This window comes from Chamaea fasciata, unplaced genomic scaffold, assembly GCF_029207755.1.
Source record: "Chamaea fasciata isolate MVZ Bird 193981 ecotype frontalis unplaced genomic scaffold, bChaFas1.0.hap1 SCAF_2, whole genome shotgun sequence".
In the NCBI taxonomy this organism is placed as follows: Eukaryota; Metazoa; Chordata; class Aves; order Passeriformes; family Sylviidae; genus Chamaea; species Chamaea fasciata.
This window is the reverse complement of record NW_027094087.1, coordinates 10577704-10599179: the sequence shown is the minus strand read 5'-3', so window position 1 is coordinate 10599179 and position 21476 is coordinate 10577704. Positions and strand designations below refer to the sequence as shown.

Here is a 21476-nt window from a genome sequence, read left to right as displayed (position 1 = left end):
CCAGGAGCTTTGATCAAATGCCAGCTCTTACATCAGTCCTCTTTGTAATCTTTCTTGCTGATCTGTGACCTTGACCTTGTGTTTGTGTTTGTATGTCAAATCTATTTTAGGGATGGACAAAATAAGTTCAGTTTAATAGGATTTATACTCCAGCTTCACAGGATACCTTAGTAAAATAGAAAAATTAAAATATTTGGGTCAGTTAAATTTTCAGTCATATTTTAAGATTTCAGTGGGTTTGAGAAGTCATTGACTTTGTTGTTGTTCTTTTAGTTCTGTTTGGGAGATGGTTCTTACAAAGACATCTTTAGCTCACCAGTAAACTCTTCTAAAGTCAGCATGGGCCTTCTGCCTGGAGGTGGGGTTTTCTCTTCAAGCATCTCACCAGTGGCTGTGGGGGTTTTTTGGCATTGAGTGAGGTTCAGCAGTGAAAGTAGTCCCTGCTGTCTGTCCTTCCTCATGCCACTTGTAGTCCCGTGTTCCCACAGGGAGAACTACACAACAGATGCTTGGCAGGATCTTTGGGGTTTCTTTGGTTTGTGACGAGGTCCTTAGTCTGGCTTGCCTTGTAGGAGCTTTTGTGCCACATGTACTCAGCAGGTTCTTGGGCACAACCCTTGTTTAAAACAAGTGCAAACAGGGCAGCACGGTTGGTTGGTGTAACACTGGCACTTTGGGCATGTAGGTTTGTAGGGCGTTGGTGAGGTTGTTGGTTTCACAGGCGTTGTGAAATAGGGTTCCAAATTGGCTAATACTTATACGCAAGTATGGAATAATGGATTTGTTTTTAACAGGTCTTTTATTTCTGGGGTAATGTTGTTTTATGTAGAAAGTCACATGCTTTCTTCAAAAATCAATCACACATCTATGTTGCTGTGTTTCATTTTAAATTTGGAATAAGCACCTGTTTTTACTCTCTTGACAGTAATGGAACAAGCAATAATAATAACTAGCTTCTTTTTTTTTTTTTTTTTTGCTATTGCAGTTGTTTTCTCCATGAAAAACTCATTTAAAACAGATATAAAATGTTTCCTTTCCACAAATTTGTGATGGCATATTATCTTCTTAAAATGCATGGCACCATTATCAGCATAAAATTTGAGAAATCATTTCAAAGTATATTTAGTTTGAATTACAGTGAGGGATACTTAAGCACTTCTCTTTACCAGCTATCCATTGTTTTTGCTGTGCCTTTGTGGCAGTAAATACTATTCTCACTGCTTTTGAGTTAAGTTGGTATTTTAATTGCTCTGATTTGACTCATGGCTAGGGATGAGGTGCAGTCCTGTTCTTTGTGTGTGTGGGTCAGATGATCATCTCTGTATACATCTATGTGACTTCAAGTCCTTTCAGTATTTTACTTAGGGATTTATGTTGTGAATGTTTTTAGTTTAACTCTGGCATCATGATAAGGACTTCTTGTCCTTTTGTCTTTACAGGATGTTATTACCCTCTTCTCCCAAGGTTTCACTAAAGCTGGTTCTTATGTTTTATCTTGAATTTCGCTTGTCTTTATTGCTGTTTTGGAGAGTAAAAAAAAAATCCTAATTTTTTATTTTAATTGAGCTACTAGAGACCATCTTGCTGTTGCAGAATTCTCTTTTGCCACTTAAATGTAGGTATATGAGCCTTTTCTATGTCCACAACAACCTTTGTAAACATCACACAATGAAATTTCATATTACAGCAGAAGCTGTAGTGTCCCCTCCACTCACTTAAAAAAAAACCAAAACAAACCCAAACCACAAATCATCTGGGTCTCTAACATAGATTTATGGAAGTTTTACATACAGTTGAATGCTATGTGACTGTGATCCTGTATTTCACCTTGCCTGGAATTGCTGTGTATTTGTGTTCAGTTAGCTGAAACCTATTCTATTGAGAAGTCTAAAAAGTGGCTTTTATTCATAACCATGAGATGCTTGGTCCCAAGTGAGACACAGCTATTACTGTAAATAAAATACTGAGCATTACTTTTTAGTCCTTTGTTGCACTTTGACATCTGAAACCAATTCTTGGTTAAAATAACATAAAGTGACTTAACATATGCCAAACCATCTAACACAGTTATTCCAAGAAATACACCATTTTAGTGCACTGCTATCAATAAATGCCTGTATCTTGAGATCCTCCAACAAGCAGAAGGTCAGAGTTGTGTGGAAATGCATTATCTGCATGCATTGATCATAACTCAAAAGCATGATTGCCCAGGAGAGGACATCGATTTCTTCACTGTATATTAATCACTTTTCATTCTTGGGGAGTTGATGTGGAGTTAAATGCATAATCAGTGATTTGGTTTTGTAGGTGTCAGAGGGAATGGAAATCTGGTTGAGTTTCCTTTTAATTGCCTATTTATAGGCAAGTGGTTTACCAAACATTGGAAAGGTGCATCCTCTGTCCATTCTGTTGTATATTGTCCTCCTCTGTTCTGAAAACAAGTCTTTGTATAGATTTTTGTATGTTTTTTTGCTCTTGGTCTCTAGAATAAGAAGACTCAATTTACCATAAGCCTTTCTGCTCACTGAATTTCTGAGCTTAGATCACCCTTTCCCACGTTGAGATTTAGTGATACATGCTATTTCTGGATCCTTGTCCTTTATGAATGTGCGGTGGGGGTGTAATTTCTCTGCATTATTTTTTCATTTCTGCTCTTTTTGTCTTCAGCAGCAGAAGACCATTGAGCAGTGACTGATGGGACAGGCTTAGGTGTCAAATACTTGCTTCCTTCACAGGTGGTGTTTGTAAGTTGAAGGTCTGTTCTTCCTCATTCCTTATGATTAGCAAAGACTTGGCAGAGAGTGTTTCTAAGTTCATGCCTAGAGTGTTAGCAGACCATAATCACCAAGTGAACTCGAAGATGTCCTTTCAGTACCATTAGAGAACAAAATATTAATATTCCACCAGTAGTATGTGTAAGAACAAATGTATGTGCATGAGTCTGGGTGAGGAATTGACTGAAATGTCTGTGAAACACCAGGTGAATTGTAAGTTATGCGAACAGCATGGGGTATTCTGCATCTAGGAATGATTATTTCTGTGATGCTCTGTTCTTGTACTTGTTAGAATAAGAAATACTTAAGGTAGGCTGAGCTATTGTTTGAAGAGTGTCACAGCACGAAAAATGGCCACATGTGTTTCATCTCTGAACTTTGCAGAACTTTCCAGCAGGAGGTCTTGATGTGGAGGCCAGGTTTGGATTAAGCTGTGCATGGTGCTTACGTGTTCTTGTAAACCTTGGAGAGCTGCTGCTAAGGCTTTCACAAACTCAGCTTTCATGGCAATTGTCTGCTCCCCATTTGCTCCTTCCCATATACTTCATCTCCTTTGGAGGTTTAATTGGGTTTGGGGTGATGTTGGGTGAAGGATATTTTTTTATTTCTCAGGTAGGGTTTTGGTTGGTTGGTTTGGCTTTTTGTTAGAGTTTTTCTTTTTTTTTTTTTTTTTTTTTTTTTTTTTTTTTTTGTTGTTTTTTTGTTTGTTTTGTTTTTGGTTTTTTGGGTTTTTTGGGAGGGTTGTTTGTTTGGCTTTGGGTTTTTTTTCCCTTTTTCTTTCTTATTTTCAATTTCTTTCCCACTCCTTAGTGGTAGCTTTATGAAGTAAGATGCAAAAATACAAGTCACATGTAACTTAAGGAGAAATGTCTACCTGTGGCCTTTTGCAAGCTGTGCACCACGATCTGGAAGATGTGGCTGGGATGGGTTGAGTGCCGGCATTGGATGAGTCTCAGTGTAGCCAACACTGATTAGTGCTATCAACACTTCTGTAGTGCACAGAATTTGGGTTTTCCACTTTATGGATGAAGCAATGCTTTCCCACAGAGTCTGAGGTGTTCGGACTCACGTGTCTCTCCTGGCAGGATGTGCAGCCTCACCTCGCCGCCTCCCCAAGCAGCCTTCTTGCCTGGGTATGGAAATCTCCCCGACATTTCTGCACCTCATTTCAGCGCATGCTGGACATGTTGTGTTCCCCCGTGATATAAATTACGTACCATCCCCAAGCTCCTTGTTGTTGCCATGGGGTGGGATTCCATGGTCTGAGTGAGTCACAGATTCCCGGACTGGAGAATCCCATGTGAAATCTGAGGAGTGGAGGGACACTTGAGATGAGGTGGCTGAATCCCCCTTTCCACACCCCAAATGGAATGTGTAGGAATAGCCTTCCCTTCCTTATGTCCCTCTGGCACCACTATTATCAACAGCAGTAATCAGCGTTTACATTTTAGTGCCCTCTTAAAAGCTGAAGTAAATCTAAATAGTCTCTACCACAAGAACAGTTGGCGTTTTTTTCTTCCGCACTCAATTGCTGGTTCACTAACATTTCAGTCCAGTGGTCTGTCAGGTCTTATTCTCAGAGGAAAAACTGTGTCTTGTGCCTGCTGTGCTCTTGGTTCTGTTTCTATCGATTTTGTGTGACTTAAAGACTTCTCAGTTACTCAGGGTTTGTGTGCTTTTGTAAAACGGTAGATTTTGCATCATTCTGAGCTGTTTCATATCTGTTATGGAATAGGTTTGCTCTAGTATTTTTCAAAATCCTATTACTGAAACTGCTAAAATAATCAAGTTTTGATCAGGCTGGTTGGGGTCTGATCAATTCTACACACCCCCTCCCACTGCTGCCCCATCCCCACAGTGAAGGAAACACCTCTTTCTGTTGTCTAAATCTTAAAGTCATGTCGGGGCTGGGTTTGGCAGCACACAGCTTAACAAAACACAGGGGGAAAGGCTTTTCCATTCCAGTGTTCGTGCAGAATTTGGCCGCGAAGCCGTGGCTGTTGCTAATCCTGCGTTATCCAAGGGGATGTTTCACGGAGGGAGCGATGCTGCCGTGTGCTCCGTGCCAGCCGGGAGGGAACAGCCCCAACTCAGGACCGGGAATGCCAGCCCTGGTGGGGTCGGAGACTCGGGAGCCTCTTCAGAATTCCTGGCAGCAGCAGGAGCTCCTGCTGCTGCTGCTGCAACACGATTCCTCATGTGCCCTCTCCTGACTGAGCTGTCTGAGAGGGATAGGCTATCCTTCCCGTGTTTAAAATGTCTTTTGGAGTCAGTCAGCAGGCCTTGGAGGAGTGAACAGTGTGCCAAGCTCCTGTGAAGAAGCTTATTTTTGCTTTCTCAGACTGACACACTACAGTTGTAGGAGCGGAGCCTGATTTATTTTATTTAAATTAATTAGTTGTAAAGAAAGACTTCTGGATTCCCAAGTTCTTTTGAGTGCAGCTGTGGGAGAATTCACCCACTTATTGCTGACTTTTGCTCCCCCATCTGATCATTTCTGCCTTTTTTTTTCTTTTTTTTTTTTTTCTAAATTACATTTGCAAAGGGAACCTTCAAAATGTCTTGGATGCGTGAATCAAAACTGTGAAGAGGTCTCAGCTGCTCCATTCATCTGAACAGATTTCTGACACAAATACAGCGTGGATTTCGGAAAGCAAAGCACTTAAATACTTGATTCTCTTAAAGCACGTGCTTAAGCACCATTGAAGTACCTGCTCGTTTGTGCAGCTCTGTGCATTTGGTGCTGGGTTGTTGTTCAGGGCTGTTTCCCTGCTCAGAACCTTTGCAAAAAGAGCCAACTAAAAGACTGAAGTGCTTTTACCAGCACTCTGAAAACATCCTCCCTGCTGAAATCAAAGGTGGGCAAGTTGAGCTTAATAACAAAATAAATCTGGAACAGCACGTCTCATTTCCCCCACTCATTCTTAGTTTGCTGCAAGATTCTGCTGCAATTCCCAGTGCATCTAGGTGGGTGTTTTTTTTGTTGTGGGTTTTTTTTTTTTTTTTGTTTGTTTGTTTTTTTTGGTGTTTTTTTTTTTGTTTCTTGGTGGTTTTTTTTTTTTTTTTTTTTGAGATCCTAATTTCATTGTGCGCTTCAACATTTTCACAGCAGGCAGCCATAAGGACGGGGAATCACATAAAATCCTGTGGTTTAGGTACTTAGTGCTGGTACTGGAGCTGCTGAGTAACACAGAGCCTTTAATATATTTATCCACAATTATCTTTCTGAAGTTTCCATCTATTATTACTCCATCTGGGAAAACAGGGTACAGAGAAGTAAAACCAGAAGTCAGACAGCCTGTCTGCAGCGCAGTGAGTAATTGGACCCCTGGTTCCCAAGCTGCCACTGTAATCACTGTACTGCATTCCTCAAATCTGTAATAATTAAAATGACAGTCTGAGCCATTGGCTGATGTGGTGGGCTGGAGCCTTTACACTTGGGAATATGAGAATGGGAAGTCAGTGAAGCCAGTAAGAGACTTTTTCTGGCTCTTCCAATAGTAGCTAAGCATTAGAACACCAAATTTATTAAATAACTGAAGATTTTTATTTCACAGACCGGTTTTATTTTTGCTTTACAAATGCATGTTTTGATTCATCTCAACTTAAAAATGGAACATAAAATTGCTACAGGAGTTTAATTGTCATGAGAGAACTCTGAAATGTAGTTAATAAAAATGTTTTATCTGTGTGAACATATACTAGTCTCAACCTCTATTAATCATTCTAACAATGTGCATGAGTTTGGGTAATGTGTCTTCTAATAAATGTTCATGTGGGCAATCTGCTAGCCATTGCCAGTTTCCTAAATGAATACCTTAATGATTTCTCTAAGATTTTTTTTCCTGTGATCTTGAATTGAGACTGCAGAAGACACCTTGATAATACCAAGTTTTTTTTGTATTATCCAATAGACTATGTAACCCCCGTACTCAGATAATGCTAGTCTAGTGTTGTTAATTTACTGTGGCTCTCTGTTCCATTTAGCAAAAGGATTCAACTGGAAATGCTAGTCTGGGCTGTGTGAAAAAAGTCTTACGAATGTGACTTTGCTAGTTCAATAGTGAACTCACTATAATTTCTTAAATAGCAGTAACTGCATGTTGAAGTGATACAGGGTGAACTAAAAGTCTGCTATTTGTTTAGAGTCTCCACTTAGGTTTTGCAGTTGAGGTTTTCATTCATTCAAAGACTTCTTTAAAAATCAAAGACAAATGTTCAGGAGCCAAAACCAATTGGTTCTGTTGCGCTTTGATGTTATTAGAACCTGTGTTCTCGGATTTTGTTATCTTTTGCAGCAGTTATATTTTATGATAAAGAAAGGATCTTTAATTTTGTTGTTATTATTCCTTTAAAATCCTTGTGGTGGATAAATATGTTTGTAGTTTGCAAACAAAGAAAAACTTTAACAGCCATAAGAGGGGAATTCATATTTTGGACATATGCAGTTCAGTGAACATTTTAATATTCCCGTATTTTCCCTATACTGCTTAAAGTTTCTCCTTAGGCACGATTTAAAAGGCTGTGGAATTGATTTCTTGTGGTATGCTTCACTTGGGGAGTGTCTCACCAGGTTACAGCATTTGTGCTGTGGATTCTGCTGCTGCCTTAGTTTTGTCTAGGTAAACATGGCTTAATGAGCTGTAATCAGTGGGTGCTCCTGGAGGTTCTGCAATTGCATTGTTTATTTCTAATGGTACGGAAGTCTGGGAGAAGATAGTAGAAGTGGCAGAAAAAAAGGTGTGCATTTAGAGTAGTTGTGGTCAGGAAAGCACATTAACTTAGCAATTTTTTTTGTCATAGTAATTAAATACGCTATTTCGATCTTACTAGTTGAATCAGCCCTTACTGTGAAATAAGAAATCTGTTGCTCTATGACTTCTCCTTTCTCTTTCTTCTGCCTTTTCTTTTAACTTAATTTTTTTTTCCACTGCTCTGGTAATTTCCTAAATATTTCATTTCAAGAAACAAAAAATTAACATTTCAGTGGGTCCCGGGAAGTTCTTTTGTATAGTCTATGTGTATTTGGAAGGTGGCTGAATGGTTGCCTTAGTGTCCTGCTGAACATTAATTTCCAAAGCTGGTTTGGATTTGGCATGGCTACATCTCAGATGGACATTGTCATGTCAGATTTTAACACTGTAATATCTGTTACAGCACTAGATCAAAAGAGGCTTTTTAAAAGGATTGCTGATGTCCTGTTCTAATGTGTTAAGTGCTTTCCAGATTTCATTCTCTTTAAAGAAGCTTCATTGCAGCAATCTGATTTCATTAAATTATTCATTTTAGTATTTCCGTAGCAGTGGGTAATTAAAATAAAATTTTAAAAAAAATGAGAAAGGTGGCAAAACACTTCTTAGAATAGTTGTCGTATATAAACTGAACTGGCTACAAGTGTCACCTCCTGCAAGAGGCTTTTGGAGTACCTGAGGGATTTGCATAAATGCATTGTCTTTTTTGAATTACCCAAAGGTGTAGTGAGTAAAGTTGTACTGAATATTGGCTTAATGGTGCATTCGTTTGAGACTCTACCTTAAAGGTGACCTCAAAGCCTTATTTTTACCAGATAGTCACAAATCCTGAGAGAATTTCAATTTTATTGCCTTAAATACAATACAGAGCGTATCAGTGCTACGTGTTCCATTTTAATAACAGTACACTGTCAGCTTCATTACTGTTTGAAACATGAAACATGGTTGCAGATAAACAATTTACTTTTGGAAGCTGGAGAAATATATTCTCTAGGTAAAGTGTGTTCCCAAATGTTTGGGGAAATAGTCTAATTGTATTGCTGTTACTGTTGCTGGATATTTGATGTTTTCTTTGGAAGTCTCTTGGTTTCGTTTTTTTTTTTTTTTTTTTTCCGTTATTTGTGATTTTTATTCTGGTTTTGGGTTGAAACTGCAAAAGCCCACCCAGAGGTACAGAGCTTTTTGAAGGAGCAGTAAGATGTTAGCTGAATCCACATTTGTTTCATGTTGGAAGGAACACTGTGTCTTCTACGGGTAATTATGTGAATGCTGGTTAATGTAGACGTGTGTTTCTGAGAGAAGTACTGAGGCCTCAATAATAGCTAACAGCTTTGCATTTGATATTTGAATGCATGTCTTTAAACTGCAGTGCATTGGTGGTTAGATGTTTTTGTTTGGGTTTGTTTTGGGCTTCTTTTTTTTTTAAGATAGCTCCATTTTTAGAGATTTTCTAGATGACTTAAAACCAAATAAGGGAATATTTGCCCTGGGGGATTAAGGACAGTTAACATTACAGCTACTTTAGTAGTTCTTATTCTTTACATTTTTAATATCTGATTATTTTCTGACTTCTAGTTGCCTGTAGGTTTTGAATTAAAAACTTGCCTCTGGGATATCAATCATAAAATATTCATTCACTTTAAGGAGGCAAGGATTTCATCTGTGTACATTCCTTTTAAACTTGTAAATACAAGTTTTCAGTGGATTTCTAGCCCATGAAAGCAAATTGCAGAGTTCAGTATGCAGAAGGACACTTACCTTTGTTCATACTGAATATTTATGCCAGTTCAGTACTGAATGAGTGAAGGAGGATGCATGTGTGGTGTAAGGATCTCATTACTGAGCTGTAGTGGCTGAAATGTTGACAAGCCCTACAAGTGAAACTGAAGAGATGCATCCAGCACAAGCACCATTGCTGTGCCTTTTATAAAAGCTTTTTATTCCACACTGCCCCATCCAAGGAAGTATTTAGTAGGGATATTACACACTCTTGAAGAGTAACAAGACTTCAGGGAAGAACTGGTTTGGTTTTGCCATAATTTGTTTCATGTACAGAAGGAATGTAAAGGTGAAAATCCTCCAGGGAAGGGAGGATTTTGACACCAGGATTTACGTTACATCAGGAGCATAAGCAACCTTTTCCCCACTCTTATCACATGATTGTTCTAATAACTTGTGGCGTTTGGGTGTTGTAAGAACAACATTAAGAATCTTACAGCAGTAAGATTTCACTCCTGTTGTGTTACCATACTGGATTTTGCTTTGGTGCATAGTCCTGGGCAGTGCTAACAACTTTGTTTCTACTTTCAGCAATATCATCCACCTGCCAAGCAAAAATGCACTCATATATATGATGCTATCTATTCTGTTGTTTGAAAACATGTGCAACGTGGAACTAAACATTGACTTTAGGCCTGCCTTTTCCTATTAGTTCCATTTAAGAGTGATAGGCTGCGTGTCCTGTGTATTTACGTTTACAGAAGAAAAGTTGGTGCAATAGTTAAGTAAAATGCAGTGGAATTTTTTTTTTTTAACTGTGTTTAGAGTGATTCAAGATTTTCCTTTCAGGTTTGCTATTCCTTATTTTTAGCTGCAGAATAGTGAAATTCAGTGAAGGCCTGTAGTAGTTGTGCTTATGAATTAATTTTTGTATAAATTTATAAAATTAATTTTTGAGCCTAATTTTTGTATAAAACTGTCTCAGAATTGTTTTCATTAAGGTCTTTAAATTGGATAACCATGTATTTTGTACTTTATTTGATTTTTAGTTTCTTTTGGAATGTGCGTGTTATTTCTGTATCCTGAAACTCTGCCTAAGACAATGCGTGGGGGGTTGGATTTGGAATTTTTTAAAGAAAAAATATCTCTTATGCAATTATATCTTAATCCTAAATATTTTCTTTCTGTTTTTTGTTTTGTGTTTCTGATTTAGGAATTTTACGTGCTTGGTGGAAATGGAAAAGGAAGAAAAGCAAGCTGGCCTCCTGAAGAAAGAAGGCAGCAAATACTTCATGGAACTTTCTTCCTGTGAAACCATGTTTTGAGTAATCCTCCTAGACGTTGTCCATAAATATCCTTGATATCAGCTGATTGCTATGATTGGAAACTTGGCTCATCAAACAGTGTACACTGGGAGAAGCCTGCGTAGGATTATACATTTTCTATTGTTTCTGCAAGTCTCTAAGAAAACACTGTAGACATCTACCTGTTATTAACTCTGCATCTTGATTGAGCAAAACTAGTCTTTGAAGTGAACAGAAACAGAGCCTTTTTGGAAACTTTTATTGAACATGACTCATGGAGAAGAGCTTGGCTCTGAGATGCACCAGGATTCTGTTGTTCTAACTTACCTAGAGGGATTACTAATGCATCAAGCAGCAGGAGGCTCAGGTACTGCAGTTGACAAAAAGTCCACTGGGCATAGTGGGGAGGATCAAAACTTTAAGATTTCAGGAAATATATTTCCCAGCTGTCAGAGTAATGGTCCAGCTCTTAACACAAGTACATATCGGGGATCTGGCATGCTGCACCTCAAAAAAGCAAGACTGTTGCAGTCTTCAGAAGACTGGAATGCAGCAAAGAGAAGGCGGTTGTCTGATTCCATTGTGGATTTAGATGGAAAAAAGGAAGCTTTGTTGGCTGGCATGGTTGAAAATGTGCCTAAAGGCAAACAGGATAGCACATTACTTGCCTCTTTGCTTCAGTCATTCAGCTCTAGGCTGCAGAGTGTTGCTCTGTCACAGCAGATTAGACAGAGTCTTAAGGAGCAGGGGTATTCTCTTAGCCATGATTCTTTGCAAGTGGAGAAAGATTTAAGGTGCTATGGTGTTGCATCCAGCCACCTGAAGACTCTGCTGAAGAAGAGCAAAGCAAAAGATCAGAAGCTGGACAACAGCCTGCCCGACATCACTAAGAACCTGCCCAAGGAGAGGTTTATCGAATCTCCTCATGCGGTGCAGAGCAGCCCTAAGGTGATGAACGAGCCCCTGTCGTGTGCTGCAAGGTTACAAGCTGTTGCAAGCATGGTAGAGAAACGATCCAGCCCTGCTGCTTCACCCAAGCCCAGCGTAGCGTGCAGCCAGCTGGCTTTGCTCCTTTCCAGTGAAGCCCACTTGCAGCAGTACTCCAGGGAACATGCTTTAAAAGCACAAAATGCCAATCAGATTGCAAGCGAGAGACTTGCAGCCATGGCCAGATTACAAGAAAGTGCCCAGAAGGACGTAGGCCAGTTCGGATTGGCCAAAGGAATGACAAGCCATCTCAATGGTCAAGCAGGATCATCCCCCAAAACAGTCGCTAGCAAAGGCAATATGGCACCATTTCAGAGTTCAGTGGGAATCATGCACTCACCACCCAAAACTGTGGGATACAAAAGTACTGTGGAAAGGAGTAACCTGAAAACCTCTCCCAGCAACAGTTTGCTGTTACATCTGCTGAAGAGCCAGAATACCACCAAGCATGTGAAAGGGCGTGAGCAGAGTGAGAGAGCCAGCATTTTTGAAGACAGCAGCACACCAACAACTGTTGATGAGTATTCTGACAACAATCCCAGTTTTACAGAAGACAGCAGTGATGATGAAAGCTCCCATTCTAACTGTCTTCCTATAGACCTGTCCTTTAAACAGAGAACAGATAAACCAGATGCAGGTCCGCCTGGACCTGCATCACTGGATAACCTGACTCAGTCCTTGCTTCGTAACTGGGATCCAAAAGTTTCCTGTCCAGACATCAAGGAAGAGAAAGACACTCCGAAAGCTTCTAAACTGAATCCCCACCAGAAAGTAACATTACTTCAGCTGTTACTTGGCCATAAGAGTGAAGAGCAGGTAGACAAGAGTAATGATCCTCAGGGACCACACAGTACGGCTGATGTGGCAAAATTCACTGTACAGACTGGGAAAAGGACTCCTGTTACTGACAGTCCCAGTGCCAACCGAATGACTCCGTTAAGCACTCCACCCTTGCTGGCTTCTGCAAAAGCAGACTCTCCCATAAATCTCTCGCACCAGTCGCTGGCTGTCAAGCGAAGCTCGCCACCCTACCCCTGCAGCATCCAGCCGGACAGACTGATGAATTCTGCATCTAAACACTTGATAGACCTGTCCAAAAGCAAAGAAATTCAAGGAGCTAAGCTGAGCAGGACCGAAAGTCCCCAGAACTCCTCGGCATTCAGTGCCAGCAAGCTGCTGCAGAACCTGGCTCAGTGCGGCATGCAGAGTTCCATGTCAAGTGAGGAACAAAGAGCTAGCAAACAGCTGCTGGCAGGGAACATGGATAAACCTGTGGGCTTGATTGATAGATTGAACAGCCCTCTGCTTACGAATAAATTGAGTATGCATGAAGAAAATAACAAAATATTCAGTTGTCAGCCCACACCTGCTGAACAAGGACTTCCAGGCTCGGAAATAGAAAATCTCCTTGAAAGGCGCACTGTCCTTCAGCTGCTTCTGGGAACTCCCAATAAAGGTAAAAGTGAAAAGAAAGAGAGGATGCTTTTAAGAGATGAAAGTTCTCAAGAACAGACAGACAAGGCTTTGAATGAGCAAATATTGACGGTGAAAATAAAAACTGAACCATCTGACGAGTCAAATGTTCCTTATAATTCAAATGCACAAGTAAGAGAATGCAAGGGTAACAAATTCCAAGGGTTTGTTCATTCGCTGCAGAGAAACACAGCTGCTTCTCCAGCATCCGAGGAGGTGAAATCTGAGCCTCTTTCACCTCAAGATTTCTCTTTTTCCAAAAATGGGCTGCTAAGTAGGTTGCTGAGACAGAATCAAGACAATTACCCTGCAGATGAACTGGACAGAAGTCACCGAAACAACGAGCTGACACACCTTGAGTCTAAGAGTCTTTGCACAGTACCGAAGAAAAGGAAGCTTCATGCTGAGCCTTTGGACAGCCCATTAAAAAAGATGAAAAGTAATGTGTCTGATGCTGGAAACAATCATGCTTCTCCTACCGAGGCACTGTACGGGCCTTTGCTTAACCAGCAAGAACTGAAATTCAGCAGAAGTGATGCTGAATTTAAATATGCTGTAAGTCATGGTTCAAATAGTGAAACTGAAAATAGGAGTTGGTCTAGAGATAGTAAAGGCTTTAATGTGTTGAAACAGCTGCTTCTCTCAGAAAACTGTGAGAGAGATCTGTCACAACATAGGAATAACATACTAACAGAGGGCAAGAAAAAAGGAAACAAAACCAGTGCAACAGTCAATAAACCTGAATTCACCATTTCTTCAGTAAGATCATTGGTGGGAAGCCCTGTGCAACAGAACAATTGTGTAGATCACAGAACATTTCAGTATCCTGTAACAGTAAAAAGTCCAGCCAGCTCCCCCTTCCCTGAACATTTGGGGAGTACAGTGTCCAGACTGGAGTCCGACCAGTTTAGCATGTGTTCCATGCCCAGTGAGAAGGGGCCCATCAGATGGGTGATCACGGGCATGGACAAGAACGATTATGAGAAAGACTCTCCGAGACTGACCAAAACCAATCCAATATTGTACTACATGTTACAGAAAGGCGGCAGCTCTGCCAGCAGCCAAGAAGCACACGACAAAGAAATTTGGAATGAACCTTCATTTTCCGAGAGTTCAACCCGTGTTACAATCAAAGAGGAGTTGACATCTGACACAGAGCTTAAAACTCCTTTTAGTAACTTAAGAAGCCCTTACAACAGCCATATGGGGAGTAACACCTCTCATCAGCATGGTGGTGTGAATGGAGAAGTGCACGGACTTCTGGAAAAAGTGCGAACAATCAAAAAAGAGCCAGAATAAACTCAGCCTCCTCAGTGAGTTTACAATCAGCGGTTTTGAATCTTTGTTTTAAAATAAAAAAAAAAAAAAAAAGAAAAGAAAAATGAGTATGAACTTGACTACTGTATAAATTGAGCATGATTTAAAAAAAAAGCATGGTCTAATTGAAACATGTTTTCATTTGACAAACTTTTTATTTTTCTGGTGATGTTATTTAAAATACATGTAGATAAAATTTGCTTTACAGTAGATTGTCACAAGGAAACTAGAAAGGGTTGTAATTTGTACAAGACGTTTCTGTATGTATCAGATTAAGTTCTGAGTACTCTTTGATCAGTCTTATTTGGATCTGCAAGCTTTTGGTATAACATAAAGTGTAAGCGTACAGCCTAGGTGGTGGTAATGCTGCGTTTCCTCCCTCCCTGTAAAATAATCCTTTTTTTTTTTGAAGCCTGAGCATAGAGACAGTGTACTTTTTTTTTGGGTTTTTTTTGAATGTTTTAATATGTTTTGTGAAATTTTAAGAATAACTTTTAAGAAATGGAGCAGTCCGTCCAAGGTATTAGCTTGTCATATTGGAAAACCTGCGTCAGTGTTAATAATTGAAGTGCACTGAAATGTATTTTTTAGTGCTTCCAAAATTTGTATTGTTATTTTTAAATCTTGTTTGTGGTCCTGCCAGAATAGTGGTGTAAAATCTATTTTTCTTCCTTGCCCTGCTCTCAACAAATGCCTTCCTCAGAATTCTTAGTCATAGCTATGAGTTACTAGTTAGAATTAAGGGGTTTTTCTAGGTTTTTATAAAAAAGGCAGATTTTCATAGGCCGTGCAAGTACTGCATGAATCCTTTTGTCAGCACATTCCTGTCACTTTCCTGCCTAAAAGGGGAAAGCCAAAATGCCTCTTGGAGCAGTGTGATTGAGAAGGCTTAGTACATATATTCAGTGAGGAAAATGCTGGAAAGCTTGTGAAGGGGATGAGTGGAATTGTCTGTTCAGCACCCTCCTGCTTCCCTGTGGAAGAACACCAACTGCACTAAAGCACCACATCAGACTTTCACTCAAAGATGGAATAAGATTTTAATGAAAAATGTGTTGGCCTCTTCCTACAACCAGGGAAAAGAATCTATGATCTGCCAATATTTATTACTCTCTGAACAGCTGATCCATGGTTTAATGCACTACCCTTTCACTGCAGAAAATCTGGCTTTAGAATAATTTTCCAGGTAGCACTGAGGATAAAACTGTGGTTTTGTCATGTTCTGTAATGGATAGTGGGATATATCTGAGAAATCCTTCCCTGCCCTTTTCCTCAATCCCCACCTGTGCTGTGATTTGTAACATCTGGCACTATCAGCCTGAGATGGGAGGAACTGAAAATTGCAGTCAGAGCTGAGACACCTTAAAAGAATTGCTGGCTGGGGAAGAGTCGTGTGGCTCTGCTTTCCCGTTAGCACTGTCAGTGTTAACTCCTTTTGCAGCCTTATTTCTCTGGGGGGAGGAAGAGGACAAAATCCAGTTCATCTAAATTATATGAATTATTGGCAAGCAGAAGTTTTGCTGAACTTTTTACTCCCCTAAAAAAAAAAAATCCTCTGTGGCTTCTTGATTTCACTGGTAATCCTCTTTGCCATCAGCAAGCAGCTAAGCAGTTGGCTTGTACAGTTAATGAAAGCTACACTTCGGTTTAATTTTGTCTGTTTTCACCATTGCGAGCTGATGACATGACAAAACTGCTGGTTTTGTCCATCTCACGTCTCCATGGCAGACATGAGTGACGGAGCATTTTGCCCTTTTCTGTCTGGTTTGGTTTCAAAGATCCTTTTCCTAGACTCCTGGCTTGCTGAGACAGAGCAAGCTGTTGTCCCCCTCTTGCCCCTGTCCCCAGCCCAAGATCAGTTCTTTCCAGTGGAGTTCCGCGTGAGAAGGACTTCTCCTGTCTGACAGCTGGAAAATGCACCACTATTCTGTTTTTCCCCCCTCCGGGGGATACCTTCTTTTAGGGAACACAAATATTTGACAGTATCTGGTATAAAACATTCCCCCGTTTTTATGAGAATTAACAGAGCAATTTAAAGATATATTTTTATGTTATTTCGGTGAAGCATAATATATTAATGGGCTGTACAAAGAAGATTTATATTTTAAAACCTTCACACAAATCTAATATCATTTTAAATGTCATTGTCTGGAGTATAATATAAAAATAAAATTTTGTTTGTCTTTAATATTGCATTTATAAGTGGCCCAATGACAATTCAGATGTCTCATAGAATGATCATTAATGAGATAAAGTATATTTTGGATTGACAGTGGAACTGAATTCTTTTTATATGAGTCAACCCAGCAGAAATATTAAAAAGATGGTATTTGTTCCATCCATTAAATGTCTTTTAAAGTCTTAATTGATTATTTTTCTTGAAACAATGTGTATATAGGTAGGAAATATATACAATATAGAATAATAGATGGTCCCCAGTCTAAATACAGGGCTATAATTTGCTTGAAGAGCTCCACAGAAAAATGCAGCATGAGAGGATGTGGAATATCCTGGTTGAAAAACTTCACCAAAATTGAGATGAAAAGTGGGGAAGAGATTCTGACCCTAACAAAAAATAATACTGGAATCAAGCAATGTGCTGATCTTTGTATTTATTCTAGGGTAGTCTTTTGTTATAATATATACTTTTGAACATTTAGTTTTGAAAGTTTTATAAAACAGTTAAGTTAAAATGTTAACAGTTTGACCAGTTAAGGATCTAGCTTTCTTTTTAGTTGATGTCAATGAAAGGGTATTGCCATTCTCACAGTAAACTCTACTATACAAGAATTTAAGTTTGGGACATGATGTTCATGGAAGAATCTTATCTCCTGCAGACATTGCAATCTCAAGCAGCAGGTAAGAAGGCTGAGGCCCTTGAGAGAGGGCAGGACATTCCAAGGGAATGCTCAGTCAGCTTCTAAGAGGGCAGCTGTCTCCTCCTATATGGAATTCTCCTCTATCACTGGTGTTACCCCCTCCCTAGGGAAGAGAGGTCTTTGAATCTACCCCATCCACATTTACAGCATCGACACCTTAGGACCAAAGGCTCTTTAATTATTTTTTATCTTGTAGCATGGGTGAGTAAAGAGGAGTTGCTGTTTTTTCCATGGGGACTTACCCATCAGAAAAGAGGGGTGTGGGAGCTGGGTTTGTTGCCCCAGGAGAGACTGGTAGGGCTGGCCGCGTTTTCCCAAGCAGCTCTAAGATCCCTGACCTCCACCAGTCCCTGTAGATGGATTGCAAACCAAGGTCACCTCTTGAGTAGCACTTGGTGCCCTCAGCAGCTCCTGTCTCCTGTAGGTCTTCAGACCACAGACTGGAAGCAGAATGGGATCTTGGCAGATCTTGGCAGCAGCAGCTGTACAGGCAGAGTGGTGCAGGATCAGTGGATGCTGGTGTGTGATCTCACCCTCAAAGGAGCAGGGAGGGAGGGGAGAGCACACCCCAGTTACAGCCAGCTGAGACTGCTGCGGGGAAAGCTGCCTCCAGCTCTCAGAGCAGTGAGGAGGTGAGTTAGGGAATTGTCTCTATGCCATGCAGCCCCTTGGAACTTTAACCTGAACTAACTTTGGCCCCACTTAGCTGGGAAGGGCTAGGGCTGCAGCAGTTAGGTTGTGGAGTGCCTGGTGGAGTGCCCAGACCCGCTGGATTTGGGGATTGACTTGGAATTGCCATGCAGATATGCCTTTTCTTTCCAGAGGGAAATGTCTGGGCCTCAGATATCCAGGTTTCTAGTGTCTCCCCTGCCAGAGCTTGAGAAAATGATGGTGGGTAATGCATGACTGCAGAATCAAAGGTGGAGAGCTGGAGGGCTTCTCTACTGATACCACACAGCTGGGCAGCTCAGTTTGAGAAAAAGGGAATTCAGCCATAACTTTCACTTTTCGTAAACATTTACTCTTAGTAATGTTTTTAAATTTTTAATTTACAAATGTTTTTAAAAGAAAGAAATGAGTGGTTTAAATTTTCCCTGTTAAATGTTGGTGAAAGTATTACAGCTCTCATTGACGTCAGTGACATGATATTACCAGTTTGTTCTCTGCCACATCTTACAGAGTAAACTGGTAAGTATATATTATATATATATATTTATATATAATGTAAATATGTTGACTTGTTACACCTATAATATGTTGAAATTGGTTTTTAAAAGGTGATGTAAATAGTGGTTTCCTTAATGAAAAATACATATTTTGTATTGTTCTAATGCAAAGGAAAAAACCTTTTAATCTCTTTTGTTATGTATATTCCATGTATAAGTGTAAATATGATCACATAGGTTTAAAAACTTTTGCATGTATGTATACAGTTGCAAGTCTGGAAGAATGTATAGAAAAATTCTTTTATTTAAAGTTGTGATTACCTGCTGCATGAAAAATGCATGGGGGACCCTGTGCATCTGTGCGTTGGCAAAAAAAAAAAAAATAAAAATGTCTTAACAAGTCAGGTCAGTTCAAAACACAACAGTATTCCACTTCTGGACATGACTTCTGCTGTGGTATTTTAGCTTTGTGAAAGAATGTGCTTCAATTCAAAAGGGTCTGGAAAAAAAAATGCAAACCTACTTTTAAAACATGAAGTTCTCATGCAATTATAATAATTCATGTAAGTTCAGGACTCCATTTCGCATAATTGAAATATTGTACCAGGACTATTCCATCTCTGTAAGGCAAAGGAGTACTGATTCTCATTGCCATACATAAGAATTCGGGATTTTACCACAACCAGTTTTATTGTGATGTGTCTTCAGTAATTTAACTGGTCTCATTTTTTTATTAGAAATTAATTTCCTCATGTGATGTCACAAAACTGTACATACTGCAGTGTGAAGTTTTTTTAAATCTTTCAGTGTTTACTTCCTGCAGAAGATTTGAATAAATGAGAAAAATGCATTGTCTTGATGGTTTTTAAATCTGCTTTATTTCATGTGTACTTTACATTATTGGAGTGTTAGTGGGCTCTTTGCATCAGTGCTGTTGATACAAATTTCTGACAACAAAAGTACCTCAAGGAACTTAGGCACACACAGCCTTCATCAAGGCTACTGACTGGAAATTGGGAGCTGTAGTGCTGGAAATAAAACAATCTAAATCAGATTAGCAGCTTTACTTCACCAAGCTCTGTATTGTGTTTTATTTAAATACTCTTCTGCTTATTAACTTGAAATCAGTGACTGTAAACTGGAAACCTCTAAATGGGAATTCTCATGTGAAAATAATTTTGAATGTTGAAACCTTGTTCAGGTCCCTTGTGCGGGGCAGAAAGATCTGTTTTCCCACTAAAATCTACTTTGGTTCATATCACAAAGAAAACTCTGTTTATTCTATTTATGTTCTTAAGCAAATTTGTAGAAAAAGTGAACACATTTTGCCCATGAAGCACACACAAAGGTTTAACAGTGCACTTCCATCATATTTTGGAGTTTTTAAGCCAGCTTATGGCATTAGTGCAAATGATGGATTGCAGTATTAGTGCAAGTGCTGTTTCTCCAGAAAATTTTTGTTCCAGGGTGTCCAGACAGTGTGTGGAGCTGTACAGTTGCAAGCAAGCACATAGGATAGGTCATGATTGTCTTGGGTTACACTAACAGCTATTTTCATGAATCATCCTACGCTTCCTGGTCTCAGCAATTAATTGTGTGCCTGAGGTTCTTTGGAAGCATTCTAGAAAGCAGAAAATATAATATGTAAATAAAATTTTACGTAGTTTTAAAACAGTAATTCTGAGTCCATAGATCTCAGCTAGGGCATCCTGAACTGTATAACAGCATTTTAGTTGTTGCGTGTCCAAAATGGAACAGGATGGGATACATCACCTTGCACTATGGATGTAATGCCACTGGTGATGCTCAACTGTGCTTCAGAGGGAAAGGACCCTGACGCAGCTCCTGCACAGACTCTTCTCTCTGAAAGTAGGCTTTATGTGAGAGATCAATGGCTGAGCCAAAATGCAGCCACCTGAAAAAGAAATATCCCTAAGGAGCCAATCTAATCTTCTAATGGCAGTGCAGCTTGGAAATAATTTCTTGAAACACGTGGTCTCATCCGTGCTGTGTTTCTTCCGGTTTTGAGTCTGCCCACCAGGCAAAGCCACCACTCTGTTTCTTCAGTGATGGTGCCTTAGGACAGTTCCATGGAGCACCTGAACTTTTCTGTTATTGCTTGGTGGGGGTTTCAGGCTCTTGTAAATTCACTATATTTGTTCCGTTGTGCTGTTACACCAAGTAAAATTTGCACCATGTCTACCAGAGCAAGGAGGGCTGTGGAACTGAGTGTGTGGTACGCTGGACAGCCTGTGGGGTGATGAGGATGTGGAGCAGGTGTGATATCCCAGGAAACATTCCCCTCTGAATGAATGTGAACAGCATTTGCTTGGTGATTCTGAATGAACTCACTCAAAAGTGCTTCACGCTGCCAGTGAACTCTTCACAGACAGACCTCTGGTCACATGGAATCTTCTTGGTCCCCAGCTTGTTCCTCACAGTGAAAATTGCATGTGGTGTTGATGGGGTTTGTTTTTGTGTGTGTTTTTGTTTTGTTTTGTTTTCTGTTTGTTTTTTTTTTTTTTTTTTTCACGAAACAGCTGCTGGATGAAGGAATTTTCATTTCTGCTTCAGAGATTTCCAAACTGGGGGGTGACAGCAATTGTGTTCATGGGACTTGGCACCCCAGTCCTCTCTGTCCTGAGTGAAATGAGTATTGTGGGTGTCAAGGACAGGTGTGGACTCTGATAGATCATTTGCAGGGATGTGCATTGTGGAAGCCTTTATAAGAATAGAGAAACTTACTGCAGTAGTACAAACGTCTTTAAGTAAGGAAAGTAAAGCAAATTATTCTTCACTGACTGTGAACTCTACAGGAAAAATGTGGGTTTGGAATTAAAGAATACAATGACAGTGTTTTGCTGTATGGCGCAGCTTGGCACATTAGGACCGTGGAATGCACCCATGGGAATATCTGTAGGGACTTGATATGAGCCTACAGCAGAGGCTAGGATATGCAGGAAATAATTGTTGATAATATTTTTTATTTCCTTTTGATTGTCAGGGTGACTCAAAGGGAGCATGGCACAAACTTGGGGCATAAAAATCCTCTCTGCTGTTAGCTATCAATGCTGCTAATGAAGGAGCATATGCTGATCCAAGCTCA

General features: G+C 39.8%; 1 protein-coding gene across 5 annotated transcripts in view; it reads left to right on the top strand.

The window, feature by feature from the left end:
• Window positions 1-19240, top strand: part of NRIP1 (nuclear receptor interacting protein 1) — a 73947-nt gene extending 54707 nt beyond the window's left edge. For all 5 annotated transcript variants that reach the window (XM_066208522.1, XM_066208514.1, XM_066208521.1 and 2 more), the window contains one exon: window positions 10458-19240. In XM_066208522.1, the coding sequence (XP_066064619.1) occupies window positions 10816-14307 (3492 nt within the window). In that variant the 5' untranslated portion in view covers window positions 10458-10815 and the 3' untranslated portion in view covers window positions 14308-19240. The remainder of the gene's footprint in view (window positions 1-10457) is intronic.
• Window positions 19241-21476: the final 2236 nt, after the last annotated feature.